The sequence below is a fragment of the Hermetia illucens genome, chromosome 1 (assembly GCF_905115235.1).
Source record: "Hermetia illucens chromosome 1, iHerIll2.2.curated.20191125, whole genome shotgun sequence".
Lineage (NCBI taxonomy): Eukaryota > Metazoa > Arthropoda > Insecta > Diptera > Stratiomyidae > Hermetia > Hermetia illucens.
Genome location: NC_051849.1, coordinates 166,448,482 through 166,469,975, shown reverse-complemented (window position 1 = coordinate 166,469,975; position 21,494 = coordinate 166,448,482). Strand labels below are relative to the sequence as shown.

Sequence of the window (21,494 nt, the reverse complement as noted above, 5' to 3'; positions counted from 1 at the left end):
ACTGCAAGTTCATTATTCCACCAATAATTGGGTCTTCTAGTGGGGAATTAGCATCTCCTAGACATCGACGCGTCACACACTTTAGAGACGCTTTGTGTGACATGGAAAGCTCTATCCGTGGAGGTGCCTACTTTGCTAGACCATCCTGGTGTTCTTTTGGATTTCGGCTTCCAGCATGCGGGTCTCCTGCCTTGTGGCTCCGTCCTTAGTTCAAAGGTGGTTGTCTGGTGGTCCCTCTACGTGAAGTCCTCGCTAACTTGCCAGGTTCCGCTTCCGGCATGCGGGTCTTCTGCTTCGTGGCTTCGTCCTTAGTTCAAAGGTGATTGCCTGGTGGTCTACAATTGAACCAGTTACTCCTTTCCGATAAGTGTTTACACAACCTTCTTTCGCCGAAACGGGCGATTGCTTGTAATACGTTCTAAGTCTCTTTGCTGCCCCACCCGATAGCCCACGCATTAAAGTCACCGGCTATCACCTTTCGACCTCGTCCCCTTGCGTCTCTGTATGTCTGTCAGTCTTTCTGCCCGTCACATGCATTTTTTCTCGGAGACCGTTGTAACGTTTCACACCAAATTTGCTAGAAAGGTGGGAACTGTGAACCCGCACGCATATAGTGAGTTACATTCTTTTACATCGAATTTAAGGAGGGGGGGGGGGGGGGGTCCCCATACATGCAAAAGGGGGGTGTAAATTTTCTTTTTATCAAATATAGTCATGTGGGGTATTAAATTAGAGGTCTCAGTACTTTTCAGCCAGTTTGAGTTTTGACATTTGTTGGAAAGGTGGGGAGTGCGCGGGGTTCAAAGTGAGCATTTCTTTAACGGACACATTCTCAGAAACTACTTAACTGAAAAATCTGAAAAAAGTAAAGAGGCTGCCACTGTATGGTGCCTAGGCCCCAAAATACCCTCCATACCGATACCTGTTCAAATAAAGCAAATAATAGTACGTTACTATAATTATTAGTAATTGGCACCAAAACCCCCCTTAGTTTCTCCCAGGAATCAGACTGCAGTAATGTAGGCTACAGCATAGAGCATGATCCTGAACTGGTATTTTTCAAATGTGCTGCGACAAACTCCGGTGGACCCATATGCCCACACAATATTTCAATATAGAGTAAAGAGCAAACAATTGAATTGAATTGAATTTATAATTAAGGCGACCAGTACACGGCCGACGGTTGGCCACTAAGTGAAGTTTAGCGAAAATGGATTTTTCCACCGTTAGATTTCCCCTCTCGTGGCGAGTTTGAATACGCCACGAAGAGCACCGGTGGTGGCATCTGTCTGTCGCATTAACAACATTCGAAATAATTTTATTTCGAATGTTGCTAAATCCTGCTGCGCCGAAATCCTAGCAAATTTGGTGAAAATCACACTATTACTAACAAAGTTATAATAGGTCAAAGCTGTTGCTTCTGTGCAAATTCAAGACTTTGAATGTCTATCACTTGAAAGTGGATATTATATAATATATAATATAATAATACGTACTACATGCTAATGGGACAAATGCACACTCAAATCTCTTTACAAAAGAAATATACAAAACCTTTCATACCTGAAGCGTCCAGCTTCCGGTTTCTCGATTTTTTGGCTAGTTTCACTTATCTGGATAGTCTTCTTGGTTGGAGGTCTAGGTACCGGGAAAATGGTCGGAAATTGGAGGAATCTTTTGTAAAAGTTCAATCGCTTGCATTTCCGTTAATATTGAGAATTTTGAGAAAAGGAGCTTGGTCAGAATTTTTTTACGAGAGTTTAAATGGAGTTAAAACGCCAATACTAAGTATTTGGATGAGAGCAGGCGATCGCCGGCTTAGAGAAAATAGGATTGCAGTGTTTTCTGACATGTTGCTTCTTCCTTTCGCTGATTTAATTGTGGAGGGGTTTTCCTCCAGGCTAGGTGTAAGGCATTTTAAAATATTCCTGAAATAAAAGCTTTGAAAAAGATATTCGCACAATTCAAACTTTACCAAAAAAGATTTATTAATTTTTTACTCATTTGAATTTTTTGCAATGCGGTTATAAATTTATACGTTCCTCACAAAAACGAAATTGGAAAAATTAACAAACTTGCCGCGTTCACACCAAATTTTTTAAACTTTACTGTGATTGACACGAAAATGTTCAATCTAAATTTTTATCTTCTTCATCACTATCATCAAGTACTTCCTGAAATGGATAAGTTGCAGAGTTAGCACGTTTTTCAAGCATAGTGTAGATACTCACCGGAGTGAACAACGCAGACGACGTTACTTTCAAATGCACACCTTTACCACATAATCTTCTCAGACATTTAATACCTTCAGCGCGGTTGGATGAATACCGCCATTCCCAAGCATCCAAGAGGCGATTGTAGTAACGCGGCGTTTCCCAAAACTTTAAGAACTTGTGAGAATTCATTGTTGGAAATATCCTTTCCATCGGAGCACTACGAGCCAATTCATCTTCTGCTATAAGAAGACAACGAACGTCGTCGGGAGTAAGGTTCTCAAGGATAGCGTCTAAATACTGCAAAATAAGAGGAATATGACTGGAATATTTTTGGGTTTGTTGGAAAGAGCGTAGCAGGTTTAGTAATTCAATACTTCAATAAGAAATAACGTCAAAGAGGGTCTTCATAGTGTAATTTTCTGTTTTAAGTGGTTTTGTCCAATTTTTTTTATAAGGTTAAATTTAAGTTTAAATTTAATAGAGAAGCTCATCTAAAGCAACGACTTTTTTGCCCCTACGACTGGTTTAAATAGAAGTTAATCGGAGAGCGACGCTTCAGGTAGTGAAGGTTTCTTGTCTTAGGATGCAGTACATTTGCACAGAAAACTCGAAATTTTAGTACTGCACACAGCAAGTCCTCCTCTCAGTAGCTAGAGTCATGCTTAAGAGCCTGTATCAGAAGGCCATCCATATTCTTCATCGAAGATTGCGAATAATAAAAAGGCCGATACTGTTAATGAGTGGAACGAAAAAGAGCCCACCAAATATCAGGACGAAGACGAGGCGGACCCTGCCTCAAATGAAGCGATAGCGTAGGCCAGAAAGCCAGACAGTTTTTGGATATATCGAATTGGTGAACCTCAGGACAAGACAAGACAAGACCGAAACCCCTTGTTGTGCGGTTGATGATGATTTACTAAAAATAGTAAAAACTCTTGGAAAACCAGTAGAAGATGGAACCTGCCACCTTTAGATGCATCGAAACTTTGTAAAGTCGAGCAGGAAAGCAAAAAGAGCAGCTTTTCCGGAGAGCAAAACAACAACGGCGTTCCAACAGAACCTGCATTGCACTTCAGTGGTATAACCAAGAGTCATTTACGGGTGGTGCTCGTAGACGCGAATAACGCCAGCAGAAACTTCGGGTCAGAAGTAGAAACCAAAGAATCCAAGCATCACCAAGATAACAACGGAGCGCAGAGTGGGGGGGGGGGGGGGGGAGGGGCATTTCCTGCATAGTTCTCTCCAGGTGACCCGTAAATATTACATCATAGCATACCAGGAATCCATTCTACAAGGATTCTTTCAGTTCATATACCGCTGGGCCCAAATAGTTGGCTCTGTGAGTTAGAGAAGTCTTCCCTGTTCATCGTAAGAGGCTTCCAAAAGGGGTCGCTGTCGCGAATCCGGTGTCCGGATGCTTTTGGCTTCTACCCTTAGGCGCGTTATCTTAACTTGGAAGCCGGTTTCTGATAGAATTCTAACCGCTACATTCTTGCTTAAGGTGACATTGTGATCGTGATAGGTGATCTGAATGCCAAGGTGGGATTTGACAACACCTTCCTCGGACATGTAATGGGGAAACACGGCCTTGGCAACCATAACGGTAATGATGGGATGCATATGCATTGGAACTTCCACCGGCTCGTTATTAGTGGCAGATTGTTCGAGCACAGATCCTGCCATAAAGTCAGTTAGGATTCAACTGACCGACGCCGTACAAGCAATCAGATTGCCCAATTCACGATCACCAGTACATTTAGGAGTTATCTTCTGGATGTGCATAACAAGAGGAGGAAAGGTGAAAAATAACCCTTTACCATGGTTCTTAACTGTATAATTTCCGGTGAGATTCTTCCTCTTGTGGATGAAATGGCTTGACACCGTCACATGCGGACAAGGAGTGTAACTCCAAGCAGAAGAGAAATCAATTTGGCCAGCAATGTACTCAACCGGAGTGATGCCGCTGGGCGTGATGGTCTCCCCACAGAGTTATTCATCGCTACATCTCCAGTTACTGTAGATCTGCTGCTTCCACTCGTTCGGAAATCTTGAGAAGCCTAGACCTTTCCAGAGAATGGAAGAAGAGGATAATGGACAAGATCCCCCTCCCATGTTGACCACATCAACACCCTACCGATAATTTTGGAACAGTGCGCAGAGTTTAAACTTTGGCTGCACTTGATCTTCATCGATTTCGAGAAAGCTTTCGATGGCGTGAACAGGGAGTTTATCTGGTGTGCTTTATGTAGGAGGAGCATTCCGGAGAAGCTAATAGCTAATATCAGAGGGACATTTGATGACGACCACGTGCAAAAGTGACGTAAGCTCCAAGAAGATTTTGAGGTCTAAAGCGGAATCCACCAGAGTTGCGTTCTGTCATCGATATTATTTCTTGTTATTATCGGTGACGTTCTTCATGGTGTCCTGTCTGGAAGGCGTAGAGGAGGAGCTCAATGGACAATGGTATGTTTCCTCAAACACATCGACTACGCTCTCACTGGTTGATGTTGCCCGCTCATTAACGGCGCTACATTCGCTTTCGCTGCTCTGTCTAAAATCTATAAATGCAGTTATCTCAACACTAAGATCAAGTTGAGATTATTCTGTGCTAGTCTTGTCTCTGTGTTGCTATATGGGAATAGTATATGGAAAATGAACTCCACTGTTACCCGAATCTCCAAGCTTTCATCAACACCTGCCTGCGTCGTATCATGATCGCAGCACAGGGCTGCCACTCGTAGGCACTCTGATCAGAAGACGGAAGTAGCAGTGGATAGGTAACACTTTAAAAAGGGGCAACAATTGCATTGCGGGCTACGCCGTGCATTGGAATCCATTCTCCCAAGATGGCCAACGAGTGAGTACTCCCAAGGAAACTTGCCACAGAACAGGAGAGGAGGAGTACCAGCGGGGGGAGCTGAAGGTTATTTCAGGCAACTGCGAGAGTGGCGCCTAGATGTGGTCAACGCGATATACCCCACCAAGAGGTGAATGGGAACCATATATGCACCGCTACTACTAGCGACCCCTGGGAAGGCGTGAGTCTTTAGATTGTCCCATACAATGGGGTTTCCAGGAGACTTATTGCACTCAAGAATAGCGAATGACTAAAATCGTTAGAGATATTACAGTGAAAAATAAGCTACAGCACTTACAGTAATAGATGGTTGTTGTGATTCCTATCTCCATTCTGTCTATATATTCAATTGAGATTCCAATTCTTAATAGCACCTGGACACTACTACCTGCTTGTCGTAAGAGACAACTAAAAGGGATAGAAATTTGTGGGCTAGCAATCTGCAAATTTTGAAACTTTACTGCTACCGAAACGTTAGCATCGCCTCGGAAAGGAATTGTCGGAAAAGGGCTATGATTGGTTTCTGGAATGTACGCACCCTCCTCCATAATGGTAACGAGGGTTCGCAGAGCGCTCGCTCTAAAAAACTTCAGCGGGAATTCCAGCAATGTAAGCTGAGCATTCTGGGCCTAAGCAAAATAAAATGGTGGGACTCTGAAGAGTACTCCTGCAAAGTCAAGTAGCAGCAGATGTGAGTCTGCTGTCGGCTCCCAAAAAGCGCTCTCTCTTGACCTAAGAGCCAGTTTCTGACAGAATTCTAACTGCAAGCTTCCGGTCCAGCTTAAAAAGCAACGTAATTGTACAATGCTAAGAACCGAGGGCGGCTTCCGATATAGTGGAAAAAGATCCAATCTACGAACAATTAAACGTAGTTTAGGGCTTCCTAAAGGTGGCATTGTGATCTGAATGATCTGAATGCCAAGATGGGATCTGACAACACCTTGATCTGACATGTGATGGGAAAGCACGTTCTTAACGACCGCTACGGTATCAGTGGGAGGTTCGCCGATTTCTGCATCTTCCGCGGCTTCATCATTGGTAGCAAATTATTCGAGCACAGAGCCTGTCATAGGGTCAGTTGGGTTTCAACTGAACGACGCCGTACATGCAATCAGATCTACCATTTCCCGATCAGTAATAGATTTAGGAGTTGCGTAAAATGAGAACCGTTGACATCGGGCTCGAAAGGTATGACTGTGTATTGGTCGCATACGTTCGCTTGCGTGTTGCGATCGCCACTTCTAACAGGATTGGGGAGCTAGACCCTCTAAGTTCAACGTCGAGCACATGTACGACCCAGCTGTCGCTCGATTGAGAATATGAGCATTGGGCAGACATAAAAAATATTCCTTTCTCGTGCGCTAAACAGGCAAGTCCCGAAGGGGAGTCACGGGCTCTGGCTGACTGTGGAATCGTGGAAGTAGATTGATGCACGGAAGGGGATGAACGACATTTTGTCCGTGAGGGTGGTAGCGCGCTCAAACTCCGATACTGAGCGAAATCCCAAAAAGTTCAGTATAGAGTACGCCATCAGAAGAGAGAATTGGTTATTGCGTTGGTCAAGAAAGCAGAAGAGGCGGCAGATCGCAATGATTTCAGAACAGTAAACTTATATCACAAAAGAGCTTGCATTTAGCCGCTAATCTTTCGATAATCCTGTAGACAACGTCCACGGTCGACTTTTCATCCACGATGATGAACAACTGAAGAGGTGGAAAGAACACTCCATCATGGTTCTAAGCCGTATTACTTCCAGTGACGTTCCTCCTCTTTCGGATGAAATGGCTAGTCAACGTAACATGCGGATACGAATCGTTCCTCCAAGCAGAAGTGAAATAATTTCGGCCATCAATGTACTCAAACTACTTACTTATCGCTGCACCTCCAGTTACTGCAGATCTGCTACTTCTACTCGTACGGAAATGTTGGGAATCCGAGACCATTCCCATAGAGTGAAAAAGAAGATGATCCTCAAGATCCCAAAGGAAGGGACTCATTTTAAGTGTGATTATTGGAGGGGTATTTGCGTGCTCCTTGGGGTCGTAAAGACAATAGCTAAAATAATCCTATAACGCATTAAAGAACATCAAGAAAGTTTCATCGTATATCTAGGAAATCTGGTTTCTGCCGACGGGGGCACCAAACTGGATGTTGCCCGACGCATAAACAGCGTTATGTCGCTGCCCTATTTAAAATCTGGAAATGCAGTTATATTAACACAAGATCAAGTTGAGATTGGTCTATGCTAGTGTTATTTTTGTGTTGCTATATGGGAGTAACACATGGAAAATGAACTCCACTGTTACCCGAATCTCTAAGCTTTCGTCACTACCTGTCTGCATCGTAGCTTCGGAGTGCGCTGGCCTGACACTAAATCATACGAAGAACTTGATCGACGCAGGCAGCCACTCTTCCAAGATGGCCGACGAGTTCTCAACCCAAGGGAATTTGGCCCGAGTTTGTAGGTCGAGTATGAGGGTCTCGATAAGTCGTAGGGGGGGGGGGGACTGAAAGGCATTTCAGGTAGCCGCGAGGAATGTCGCCTAGGTGTGTGCTATACCCCACCAAGGGGTGAGTGACAACCATACATATATAAAATGCGGACTTTGATGTTAAAGCAAACAACATTTGCGACAATAGGTACGGGGAAATTGATTTTCCCTAATCTTGAATTAACTAAAGTTGAACTTTTAAGGCGTGAATCTTACATCTTCTCGGCAATCGATTGACTTATCCGTAAAACGCTTATGTTTTGTGGTTTCTTCATTTGATAATGCGGTCACGTACAGCCGTTTGTCATGACAGAGTGGACTGGATAAATTGTACTGTACTAAAATATCTTTTTGCTGTTGTTTGGTTAGTTTTGGCGGCACCTGGAGGAGAGTTGAAAATATCTTAGAACCTGTTAAAAAACGAAAACTCAATGTTATTATGGTACCTGAAAAGATGCGATATTCAAAACTGACTGGACTAAAGGCCCCTTTACGTGCTGGTCCAAAGGCAATTCAATGTGTAAGGATGGCGAAATGTTCACTTCGAGCAGCCACGGTACTAAATTTTCATCAAGAAGCACGTCGAAACCAAACAATTCATAACAACTATATTTACTAGCTAGGGTATGACGAATGATATGACTAATTCCATTCTCGCCTACGAGTATAGTACGAACTACTAAATTTCGTATCTTAGCCCACACGCGCTTTGCATCAATATTCCTCGAATGGAAATAAGACCATAAGGACTTTAACGTCCACTTATGCCCACTGCATGCGTTGATTTCTTCATTTTTCACGTAGTTCTGTGATAATTTGTTTATACTGTAGTTCGTCAGATGCATACAGCGATCATGAATTGATTCCATCTTGTCGCTGTACTGAACTGAAAAATGATGAAACTTTTAATATATAATGGGTTCGGGATAAATTGGAGTAGAGGGTTCAAGATAAGAATCTAACAAACTGAATATCTTACCTGACGCAAATCGTACTAGTCCTTCGTTATGAATGAAAATCCTTAGCGGATCCACCGACGTAATCAACACATACAGCCTCAAATCGAATTTGTTGCCATTAATAAGCAGAGGTTTCTCAATATATCTGGAAAAAGTAGTTTGTTACCAATAGTACACTAATCGCAAACACATAAGGTCTATACTTTTGAATGAGGGTTGTGTTATTTTGTGGAATTTCCGCCCATTTACTAATCAATTTCACACCAAAACCTCGAGCACTGGCTGGTGGCTTAACTATCCACTTAGTTTTCTGTTTGTGATACTTAAACCATGAACGCTTCAGTCGTGGTAAGTCCTCGGGAATGACGTATGTTCTGTTAATGACAAATTGAACAAACGAAATATTAAATTTAGGGGCATCGTTGTGATTTTTTGTATTTCAGATACCTTAAATCAATCAATCATAAGCAGTGAGATGAAGAAACAATCGGGAAGAATTGAGTTTACTGGAGCTGGCATATGTCGGTCGTAAATTCAAGTTCATATTTATCAGTGATCAGGGACTATACCTGTTTGATTACTGAATATCACACTCACTTTAATATAAAGTGATGGTGGGCTATCAGTAAGTGAGTAAGCCCTTTAAGGATCGAGACACTGTTCTTTAAATTACAGCTTTGTGAAAACTCCGCTGTAGACGGTCCCAACTCCGCCCGCGAGCAGAAAAGACGTTATAGTATAAATTAACTAACTTTTAGCCTACAGCCTTTTACTTTCGACAATGATTTACGATTGGGCAAAGACGATATCGAGACTTCCCAAAATGTTTACTGGCTCCAATTTCTGCGGAAGTTCCAGCAGTGCAGGCTAGACAGGATGATTTGAATGCCAAGGTAAACTCTAATAACAACTTGCTCGGAAACAGTGTTTAATTCTGCGGTGGAATTCAGTGTCTGAACAAGCCTGCGATCCACTGATTTGTCAACTTGAAGAACTGGGACATGCTACAATTTTACAAGTTCTCCAATTAACCTGCTAAACCAGATTACTTGCTTGTCTGCTATAATCTCTGCATCACTATCGCTTACGTCCGACTTAGCCAAGAAAAGACGTCTCCTGTGTAGTTGCCAACTACTCCTGAAGTTGATCTTCCAGTTTTCGTTTAACCTCCAAAATCCGCATCACTGTAGCACTCCACGACTCCTCGGCGTGAACTGCAATGATAAACTATCCCCTTGTCCATGATGCTACCGATGTAGCGAAAAAATTTTCAAAAATAAACACGCGGTGTAAGACAGGAAAGAGTTCATCGAATGGATCAGGAAAACCTGAACGAAATAGCAAACGACTAAATGCTATGATAGGTTCCTTCAATGTGAAAGCTTTGTTCCCTAGCATCCCTGTAAAGGAGGGGCTCTGCTTACTGACAGAAGACCTTCTGAAGAGAGAAGTTTCACCTGAAGGAAGGAGGTTCGCCAATACATAAACTGGGTAACCTCATCCTACCACTACTTAACGAAATCTTCGTGAAACAAGGCGGAATACCGGAAGCTGGCACTTCAGGTATGAAGGTTTTGTGTTCATCTTACGTGAGAAACTTTTTACGCACATTTTTCCATTCGTATGTGGCTAAAAATCCAAAATGTTCCTTCATATTTTTACAAGATATACGTACATATTATAGACGTAGATAATATACTCACCCTAAACAAACAACATTACCTATTACCGAATACTATACTTAATTATGCGTGTACATAAATTGATCGTATACCTATTTCCGATTTACTTCGTGCATGCATATATATGATATACTAACTATCTTGAATCTTGTTCAATGTACAAATATATTTCTCTGAATTATGCACGAGTAATTGATATTGATATATAAATGATTAAAAAAACTAAAACGAAATGTTTTTTTTCGATCCCCCATGAGAACGCTTTGTTGTGGTATTGGCAAATTGTGATTTTTTCAGATTTTTCGGTTGGATAGGTCCTGGAAACGACATCTGTTACACTTTTTGAGGGTCATATTTTGAGCTCTCACTCCCCTACGCTTCACCCGAGAATAAATATAGAACTAGTTTCAGAAGTACTAATTGAGTTCTTTCATTTCATACCCCAATTCATCACAAAATGGCGCCACTTGCTGTATGTAAAGGGATCCACAGACCACACATTCTCACTAACTTTCGTGACTATCGGTTTAAGCCGTTTCCGAATAAATCGGGTGTGACAGACAGGGCAGACGAGGTCGTATCGGATAACATCAGGAGAAGCAGCATAAGTACTGGCAGGAATGGCTCCCATGAATGAAACGACAAAACGTATGCAGTTAGTCAGTCTAGCGATTTTTTACAACAGCTGATACGGTGAAAATCTAGCGAAGACTGACAAAAGATGGGACGAATCACAAATTGGCCGTTGGGCATACCGCATTATTCCGGATATTCGGAGATAGTTTGAACGAAGCCATGGGAAATTAAGGTACGAGTTAACGTAGAATCATAAAGAGCCGCAGTTAAAAGTTGATCCAGCCCCGCGACGCAATACTTTATAGGAGTTCCGTTGGCAGATTGGAATGAAAAGGTGGTGGTTTTAGTTAGTGGAAGTCTCACATAACTGCATGGCAGGAGCCAGCAGTAGGTTTTGAACCTTTCCGCCTTCGAACGCCGAAAAAAAAGACAGACAGATGGACAAATAGACATCGACTCGATTCAAATACGTTTTGTTTTCACAAACAAGTTGGAAGACCGAATGGAAAAAGAGAGAATAGTCCTTCCTTTTTGGGTAAGATATGTGGATGATTATCGTTGTCGTGGTCAGAAGACAAAACGCAACCTCCGTGTTGGTAAGTCTCAGCAGCAACCACAAAAAATAGCCTTCACAATAGAGACGGAAGTGGACTACAGCCTGCCTTTTTGGAATATCAACATAATAAACTGGAACGAGAAGGTGCAGTTTTACGGAAAAACCACCCACACCCAACGAACCATCCTGATAACCGCTAACCATTTATTGAATCAAAAAATGGCCCCCGAGGGGAAAGAATACATCTTCAGCACCGATGAGATGAGCGAATACAAGGAGATAACAGTGAAGCATTTCATGAGATGAAAAGAGAGGCAACTGAAGGGAAGGGAACTAACGCATCTAACCTTACAACAACAATAAATCTCAGAGGACAGAAATAGATTCCCCTGCATCTACTCAAGGGCAACCAGAAACGTTTAAAAATTAATGGAGAAAATAAACCTGGTGGTTGGTACCTACAAGCAGGACAGCTAAGGCAAAAATTGGGTTCCCCGAAAGGCTGCCCGCAAAAGAGTGAGAGCAGTGGGATCTAGAAAATCGATTGTTCGGAATGCGACCAGGACTACGTTGGACAAACTAAAAGACAACCAGGATCAGAGAACATGTAGGGGAAGTGCGGGTTGCATTGAAGAAAGGATGAGCAGCGAGCGAAATAAAATCGTCGGTAGCCAAGCATACGGCAGCAGGAACCATAACATCACCATAGATAACTACGAGATGCTGCACACGGTAAGAGGATGAACTATTCCTTTCTCGAGTGTAGAAGCATAGATCTGCCTTGCCTAGTTTGACTTTTGATGATTTTGAATTCATAACGCTTTTTCCGGTATCTCCGCGCCCGGTTAAGTCTATAAAAACGTCCCATCGCTGTACCGCTGTACAAGAAGACCGTTAATACATCGAATTGTTCGCTTGCTTTTGCTCATTTGCAGCTATGCTCAGAATTGAGTAAATAGTTGCCATTCTTGCAACTGGGCTGAATGTCGCACTGAAATCAATTCCTCGACGTTGACCGAATTACTTAACAACCAATCTCGCTTTATACCTTTATTAGGATTTGTCTTTGCACGGTAAATCCATTTAAATGGAATCGCTTTTTTACCTTTTGGCAGTGGAAGTTTACCTTCGTCCCAGAAATCTCCGGATTTCTCCTGAAATGTCACACCTCTTGACAAGATAACTTTCAGACTTCCCTTTATATGAATTTTGTAATGTCCATCCCCATAATATCCCGAGGGGCTATTTCTTTGGTCCATTTTCTTCGTTTCTTCTTTGGAATATGGGCAAAGCATGCAAATTCAATTATGCAAAAGCATCATCAAATGGTCCATAAACATCGGTTGACATCAATTCACCAATTCTGGTCCAACGTAGCTTCTTTTTCTAAAGATTCTAACTTCAACATCGTACCGTCGATTGCTTTCAATGCTCCCTCATGATAATCAAGCTGAACGCGAACTTTCCTCTTTCACTTCGGCCAGTCCTACTCACCGGTAAACGTTTTTATGTGCTTGGGCTTAATCCATCCTTCTGAGATTCTTGCGACACCTCAAACTTCGCCGTCTTCAATTTAATTTTGCTAAAACTGAAGCAGCGTCTAAGCACATAACGTATTAAGATTTGTGAAGGTTTGTAGTTTGCGGCAAGCGGCTAACGTGTGGAGCCGGCTTTAGGAGGTGATCATCGCAAATTAGAGATCGGTAAGTAATGTGATATTACAAAAAGATATCACCTTAAAGTATAATATTCCATCATTACCATCACCGAGCGGCATCCAAACATCACAACATCAACTAACATTGCCGAGCATCTCCGCATTACCTAGGATCATCGCATTACCAAGCATCATTCCATTACCTAGCATCATCGCACTATTAAGCATCATCCCATTACCAAGCATAATCGCATTACAAGTCGCGGTGGTAGTTGTTAACAATGACGACAAGCATCGGGCTGGCTTTTGGCTTGTTTTGGGTCGGCTCCGGGCTTTGGGTTGTACTTAAATGAATCTTTCACAGTGTTTTTTTTTGTAATTCTGATAAAAAGTTTGTATATGGAGACTCATTTTTATCAGTCACTAAATATAATAAGTTAATGTTATATATAAATTAATCTAAAAGCGCAATGCTGACCACATTGCCTCCTAGTGTACCGTTACGGTCTTGAATGAAGTGCTCTAACACACTTCAAGGCCTTGATCCAATATGGATTGTTGCGCCAACGATTATTATTATTATTATTAATCTAAAAAGCGTTCTGGAATTCTGAATTCAACTAATAGCAAGACTTACTTCCGCATGAATCCAAATTCCTTTTTCCCGAATTGATTCATCTTCAGCTTTAAATTCCGCCACAAACTATCTTTCCTTCCTATTTTAAATGATCCCGGCAAGTGATTGAACTTCTGGTAGGTTCGAATATCCTTAAACGCAACGCTCTTCATGTGCTTATCCCAAGTTCCCATCCAATCGTGAGTTTCTAACAACAAACATAACAAAAACGAAATCGGAAGATAGAAGCTACTTGGGTAGATATTACGAGCTCCAATAACTTACTCTTCAACAATCGAACACCCGTGTTGGCGACAATATACCGAACAATTTTGGGCGTTACGCTAGTCATTTTCCATTTAAGTACACGTTGCAATTCTGCAGGAATTCCAGGTCCTTTCTCGATATGTGAAGAGAATGTCACATATGGTGCAACGTGAGGAAAGAGGCTAGGCATGAGCACTGACGTTGGCGTATAGTACCCTTCAGAATCGACTGCACCTTTCCCTGACACCTCCTCGCTGTTCAAAGAGATTTGCGTAGCCTCGTCGTCAGTATCGCTTAAATAATAAATATGTCCTTTGTATTCAGCTTCAGTGTCCGTTGATGTATCAGATTGGGTGTCATCATCAATCACATCTTGAGAACAAGAAAATTCAGATTAATTAATGACCAAAGTGTAAAAAAATAGCTTGTGTTAGGAAGACTGTTTCTTAAAAATGGATTGATTTATCGGTGTTTCTCTGATTGCTTGGTATACTACAGCCACTAACGAAAGTCCTAACTAGATATAGTCGCAAGGCAAACAGTTGTGCAAGAATATCATTCTTTTGGAAAATTGTTGATCAATCAGCTAATCCAAAAGTGTCATCCATGTTCTCTGTACTCACCTGCCAATTCTTTTTCCAAGGTACTGTCATCGCTATCCTTGTTATCAAGCGACGACTGATTGTCCGCACTTGGGCTAACCGAATGATTTGCCCCGATTGACTGGCTCGCAGTGTTTGGGGGAACTGACGTACGATGTTGCGTAGTTGTTGACTGTGGTGTCGGTTGCGAAATTTTCAAATTCTCTACTGCAGGCAAACCTGTGTCGGCAGTGATTATTTCTTGGATTTTGTCCAGTTGTATGTCAGGAGGTTTTTCGGTTCTTACACCATTCAAAGTTCGGTGTATATTTTCCAGGATTGCATGTGCCTCTGGTATGGTTATCTTTGTTGAATTCTGTGCTGCAGCTTTTGCCTGATCCTTTTGTGATTGAAGTAACTTTGCATGGTAGGGGTTAACAATGACTTTGGTGGGTGGAGCTGCTAGTAGTAGATCGTTTTGAATATCTGTTGGTTGAAAGTTCGCGTCACGATGATTCTTTGGAATTGAGAAATAATTTCTAATTCAATTTTGAGTAAATGGTGAATGGTTAAGCGTGGGAAAAATGGCTCATTTTAGTGAAAAACAAATGTTAGTATGTAACAAAAGCTACTAAGCTGGATGCTCCGAATAACACTGCACTAGCTTCGATTTACTTATCCAAGAGATTGAAATTTGATCAACGATTGTATTTCAGAAAGTGACTACAGAACGACTCAGAATGACCATGCATGCGAGTCATAGATTTTGTCAGATAGTCAAGTTTAAGTAGGATAACAAAAATGCTCCTTCCGAATCCGATATAACTTTAACATTCTCAGGTACGAAAGCGATAAGCGGTATTAAAAATATTCTGATATCTTTGAATGTAATTGAAAAAAATTTAATTTAAAAAACATAAAAAAATTCGAAATGCTAGCAATTGATACAGACGTCATGAGGTGGGGGGGAACCAAAGCCTCCGAGCATTCAAACCTCAGTTTGCTGATTCTGGTTCAGGCAATGGGGGAAATTGAATCATCTGAGATTTCATTTGCCTATATACCACAGCAACCCAGAGTAGTTCCATATTGAATTTAGAATCAAAGTTCAGTTGGTTTTTGAAGTGATCAAAGGACTGCTCAATGCAGTCAACGCAGCTAGGTTATCACTCGTCAATCACCCAGGATGCCGCCCTTATGATTGCATACACTTAAGGCTGAAAAGCCGCTCCATATTTCCCCAGGGGGAAAAGCGAGAGGTAGACTCCTGCTCCAGAACCCCATTCCGTTTTTGAACCATCGGTGTAGAAGACGTCATTCTTCTGGTTCATACCAGTTTTCTCTACGTTTCAAGATAACTTCATATTTTCAACCAAACAGATGTATACAAATCCGAGAATGGGAAGTTATTGCGAAAGCTGCATTCAGTTCCCCTCTCCCCCCAATGTCCATTGTTTCCCTATAAATCTAAGCGAATTAGACTATGAGCTGCTTTCATTGCGGTGCTCTGGATAAACAAATCCAAGGTCTGCAAATGCAGTAAGATATTTAGAGCTGCGTCGGATGTTGTGCTCGTGGCACCGATAATACCCAGGCACACAGTTCATTGCTGCGTGGCTAGTTTACGGTGACCACTCCTTTGATTCACTTTAACTTACCATACTACAGCCTAATGATAGCAACATAGCAATATCCACATTTCAGTGAAAATGTTGTTAAATTGATTTTGCTGAAGTTCTTTGGATTTGAATAGTCATCTTTCCCCGGCTTCAGAATGAAAGCTAACTTAACCTTCTGCCAAGAGAAAGGCACGTAGCCCAGATCAAAACATCCTGGCAAAATATTTCGCGCTGGATAGATGCCATTCATGCTAGGTGCTTTGAACTGTTTAAAGGACATTAGCCTTTTTATTGGTAACAACCGGCCTTGTAATTTTACTATTCACCTTACAACACATTCGTGTTGAAAGCTTTGCAGAAGTCGCCATGTCTCTCCCTCCCATTTCTGTCACCTGTTCTCCTGGATGGTGTACTTCCAAAACAGTCTATAGAGACTCATCTCAGGAGTTAGCGAAAGTTTGATCTAGTTCTAATATAATCCAATTTGGCCGACTTATCCCTTTTAAGGACTCTGCACAGCTACGAAGTCTTCCTTTCTCCTTCCAGGTTCTAATGGTATGCCCTAAAGGAATCTCGCTTAGAACGCTTTACGAGGCTCTTATATTCACGCTGTGAAGTAAGTTTCGGCACAATTCAAAAGTCGTCTAGTTGTTTTCTTGAATCTTTGTAGTTCTCGATTCCATCAGATAATCTTAAACGTTCATATCACAACCTATTAAGAGTTCAAGGCTAATTGATTCTGCACACACTATCAGATCCCTCACTTCTTCGTTCGCCGAAGGACATAAAAAATCAGAGGATAAGTAAGCAGTGGCGACTATGCCGTTTCTCCTCTTGCCATTAACTTGTATTGTATTGTAAGCTGACCGCACCCAGGTGCTGGTAACGGAATAGTCTCAGCATGGTTGCCTCTAACAATTTTGATATCAAACCACCAGTGCTCGGCCTCGTGGCCCTCTCATCGAAAAAAAAACCCAAACCCCAGACTTATCTGAGTTTTACCCCGTACTGCCACTGCTCCTAAACCAAATTAAAAGAAGAACGTTATCTAGAGGATAGTTCTTTATTAATCCTTTCTATTATGCACAAACATAACCTTTGGTTACATATAGATTTGTTAAATCTGCAATGAGCCAAAATCTATCTACGAAATGTCTTAGAACCCCCTGCCTGATAAGCACACGAAGTCTATTGGATGAAGGCGCAGCAACTACGTACCATCGGTTCAGGGCCAACTGGAGTTGCTACGCCTCTCTATCCTAAAGCAGGTAGAATCGGCTTGGAGCCAAGTGTAAGAATTAGAACAGGCCACTTTCCCTATCATCGGCTCGGCTTTTATTTGAATTTTGTGCTTGTATCTCAACCTCTCAGAGTAAAGTTTATATTTATCGTCCAGGTAGGTGGGCGGGAGAGAAATTTTCTCGTAATTTGATAAAAAAACTCCGCGGCCGGAAAGAAGGTTGGGCGATAGCCGGTGCAGCATCAACAAGATGGTTTCTGATGGTGCGACGCTGTTATTGTAGCGAAACGATCAGCTTGCATGTCGGACACACGCTAGCGTGAGTCATGGCGGCCATGACATCGAGAAACAACTTTTGACCATGCGCTAAGCCAACTGGTGCGTGAAATGAAGCAGTTGGTGGTAACAAAGTCGGCGCCTAGCTGCTACACCCTTTGTGGCTGCAAAGGCTTCCGGAGAGCATACTTGCCATCTTGGCATGGGCGGATTCGGTGTCTCTGGATACGTTAGGCGTCACCACGGACAAAATTCATGAGGTCCACCTGCGACTTATGGTTGGTGAGGTGTCTCACGACAACTTAGGCCAGGCGGCTCAGCTGCAGCAGATGGTGGCAGCATTAACAGCCACCGTCTCTGAGTTGGCTGAAGTGGTCGATGCTTTTCGTTCGGGGAGTAGAACTAGATCAACGTCTAGATCCGCCTCCCGAAGTTGGCGCTCGATTTACAGATCATGTGGACCTTCGGCAAGTACCGGGCATGCTGGTACCATCGAACATTCACTTAAAAGACTACAAACTGTATCACCATATAACACTACTAGCTCCAACTGTAGTCTTTGCCACTCCACATGGTCCCTAAATCCAATGGCGAATGGAGAGCTTGTGGCAACTACAGACGATTACCGAGCGTTATCCCATCCCACTCATCCACGATTTTGTGCACTCTATCATAAAGTGCCATATTTTCTCAGCCTTGGGCTTAGTCACGGCATTCCATCAGATTCCTTTAGCTTCCGAAGACATTCTGAAAACGGCGATATACACACCTTTCGGACTCTTCGAGTTCGCTATCATGACTTCTGGACTGGACTCAGAATTGGGCAAACTCTTCGGTTTAAAATGTCACCAGACAACCGCCTACCACCCCCCATGGAATGCTCGAAAAGTGCTACAGAACACTGAAGGCCGCTATAATGGCCCAAGATGACTCCCCTTGGTCACACGTCCTGCCAGTCTTTCTTCTTGTGATCCGAACAACCAATCGCGAAGAATTTGCTGCAAGTCCCGCGGAGCTGATATACGGGGAGAACCTGAGACTCTCCAGCGACCCTGTTCTCGACATCAGGTCGGGTCTCAACGCTACTGGTCTGTTGAGTCTGCTCAAGGACGGAATGCTAAAGCTGGAACCGCCACCACCTACCAACCACGCGAAAACGGTGGCTAACGTGTCCAGGGATCTCGAATCTTGTAAGCCTGCCTTAATCAGGGCAGACGCTCCTCAGAAGCCGCTGCACCCACCTTATGAGGGCCCCTTTGAAGTCCTCGAACCAGACCGACATTATTACAGCCTCAACGTCGGGGGCACGGTCAAATGGGCCTCCTTGGCTCGACTAAAGCTTCCCTCGGACACCACCTTGTCGTGGTGGGGGAGTTTGTGCTAGTCTACTACTACACTAAGGATGTCCAAAAACACATGAAGATGGAAACAAAGGATTGTCAATTTCCAAGTGGTAAGAAGTCACAGACTTCGAATCCACCCGCAACTTGGGGAAATTAGGTCGCGGGTCAGGCCCGAATTTTGGGGGCCTCACCTAATTCATCTTCCTCCACGGAGAAATCTGTCGAAGACATGCTGTCGACTTCAGTGGAAAACCTACACCCGGTGTCTACGGTGAGGTCAGCCAAAAAGGATAGTACTTAGTTAGTTAGTTAATGAGAGGAACTGGAAATCTGACTACGGCCGGCCTGTCGATGGCATTGTTGCCTGACTCTTCTAAAATACGGGAGAGCAAAACTCGGCAGAAGGAAACTTTAGCAGCAAAGGAGAAGGGACTGCAGACTTGCCTGTCAGAACCTTTCCCTCCGCCTGTACCCGGAAAAACGGAAGGAAGCAAGTAATGTGGATGCAACTGGTCTAACGCCGGTATGTGAAAACGGATCCATGCAGCCCGGACACCGTAAACTTGGTAAGGGGTCCTACCAAATCCTGCGATACATAAACGAATCCGGGATATTTTGTTAGACGGGGGAATCGAGTACAATAGACCACTAAGGTCTGAATGTTCAGAGGCTCTGCCTCTCCCCGACCTCAAACACCCACACACACACAAAGCCCTTCATCCAGCGAGAAAACGCGACCAGGGCGAGACCAAAATTTAATTAAGTAACTGAGAATTCGGAAATTTGAAAATCTATTGAGCAAGCTCGGATTATGCCTGAGCGGGCAGAAAAGTGAGGTAATATTGAAGAGACAGGGAAGTCTGAAAAAGTGCAGGTAAGCATGTCCTGAAGAAGGGTAAAAAGCCTATTACCAATGTTCCCAAAATATATTTTTGCCATAATTAAAAATAGCTAAAAAGAGGGTAGCTTTTTAATGGCGGCTACAAACTTTTTTCTTCATGAAAATGGAGAAGAGGGTGGGGAAATTGAATTTAACATACGTACGACATTATCATCATGGTTTTCATGATGCCCAGCCTTTGTATCTCTTGAGTTATTGCGTAATTTGGTTCGTCTTTTGGGAGATTTCAGAACCTTTGCATGGTAGTTTTCAGGTTTGTTTGTTCCTTTGCTTGGATTTTTACTTCTGGAATTCCGTGCAGGTGGTCGCTTCTGTTTCGAAGGATGTCTTTTCAGTGAGGACTTTAGATGAAATTGTATTTATTAGAAGATTCGAAAGATATTGAAGTTTGGCTGGAATACCTGAACCCTTAGCGTAGGCTCTTTAGGAGTTTCCACGTTCAATCTTATTGGTGACCCAGGTCTTGACATAGTTTCTTTCTTCAAGAGTTGAGCATGGTAAGTGTTGACAATGTACTGAGGCGGCCTGTCATGCACTATCTATAGAGTAATTTTGGGGTGTTATTATGATATATTATTGAAGCGATAATTACTAGACTCTTTATTAGTTGATTAGTTCGTTTGCTGCACACAAGCTACCAAGAGTATATTAAGGCAAATCACTTCAAAATAATAACGTAGTAATTACATCATACCTCACGTTCTGCTTTGCTGATGTTGGTCACCTGAGCAGCGTCTTTGATTTTTGGTCGGAAATGAGATCCAATTGGATTTTTCACATTATTTTGATGCAGTTGTGAAAACATTTGATGGGCTTTTACGTGATCTTGATACGCTGCTATTTCTCGAAGCCAAGATTCTCGAAAATCAAGAATTTCTGGGCCACGGTTAGTCATCGTATCTACTAAAAGATTTTTCTAATAACGAATCGTCAAATAAGGGAAACGTCTTTCCCGGTTTTATTAGTTCGGATACGTGTCAATTTTACTTTGATAATTTGCCCCAAATATTCCAAATATGGTGACCTTTTCTTGGGTATAAAATTGTGAAATTTGAAATTCACTGATCACACAAAGATTTCAAATGGGCTTAGATCTGAAATGAGAAAATAATACCAGAAAATAGCAAAGTTTATTCACTTACATAAAAATTATAAGTTGCAAATCAACGGAAATCAACCTGTCAACAACTAAAACTGGCATTCTAACTTGGGAGTTAGCACTTAAGCCAATATTATCCAAACTACATATCTGCATATCTGAATAATAACACTGTCCTCTCGGTGAAATGGAATCAATCTCTGCGATAATTCCCCAAATGAAATCGATGTTTTCCCAAGTTGGATTTCTGATATTGCAATTTGTAACTCGCTACCCAAAATATATTCTTCCGCCATTGAAATAAAACTCTCGGCCCACTAGACCCGTGCACGGATTTCAATAAAATTTTAATGGAGAAAAAGAATGTCTTTGGCAAACAGTTTATTTTATAAAATTCAAAGATTTTATAGTAATCTAAAATTAGTGTCGATTCTACTCAGAAAAATTAAGAATTTTATGTGGACCTAGGTCTGCAGAGAATCTTTCAATATATCTGAATCCCAAAAACATGCTTTAAATTATAGAGTGACATGAAAGCATCGAAAGCCGAATCGAGA

General features: G+C 42.3%; 1 protein-coding gene across 4 annotated transcripts; it reads right to left on the bottom strand.

Moving 5' to 3' along the window:
* Positions 1-1,957: 1,957 nt before the first annotated feature.
* Positions 1,958-21,078, bottom strand: LOC119647082 (tubulin polyglutamylase TTLL4-like). 4 transcript variants are annotated; one of them, XM_038047842.1, is made up of 13 exons: positions 21,017-21,078; positions 20,533-20,932; positions 20,240-20,377; positions 19,978-20,179; positions 14,502-14,945; positions 13,897-14,250; positions 13,633-13,819; positions 8,728-8,898; positions 8,545-8,669; positions 8,012-8,451; positions 7,782-7,946; positions 2,232-2,513; positions 1,958-2,174 (listed from the first exon to the last, which is right to left on the bottom strand). In XM_038047842.1, the coding sequence occupies exons 2-13, from the start codon at positions 20,731-20,733 to the stop codon at positions 2,130-2,132; spliced, it is 2,754 nt and encodes a 917-aa protein (XP_037903770.1). In that variant the 5' UTR covers positions 20,734-20,932; positions 21,017-21,078; the 3' UTR covers positions 1,958-2,129. The 4 variants fall into 4 exon arrangements, with proteins under 4 accessions (XP_037903770.1, XP_037903769.1, XP_037903771.1 ...); XM_038047841.1 differs by having other exon boundaries at positions 14,502-14,976; positions 19,982-20,179; XM_038047843.1 differs by lacking the exons at positions 19,978-20,179; positions 20,240-20,377 and having other exon boundaries at positions 14,502-14,976.
* Positions 21,079-21,494: the final 416 nt, after the last annotated feature.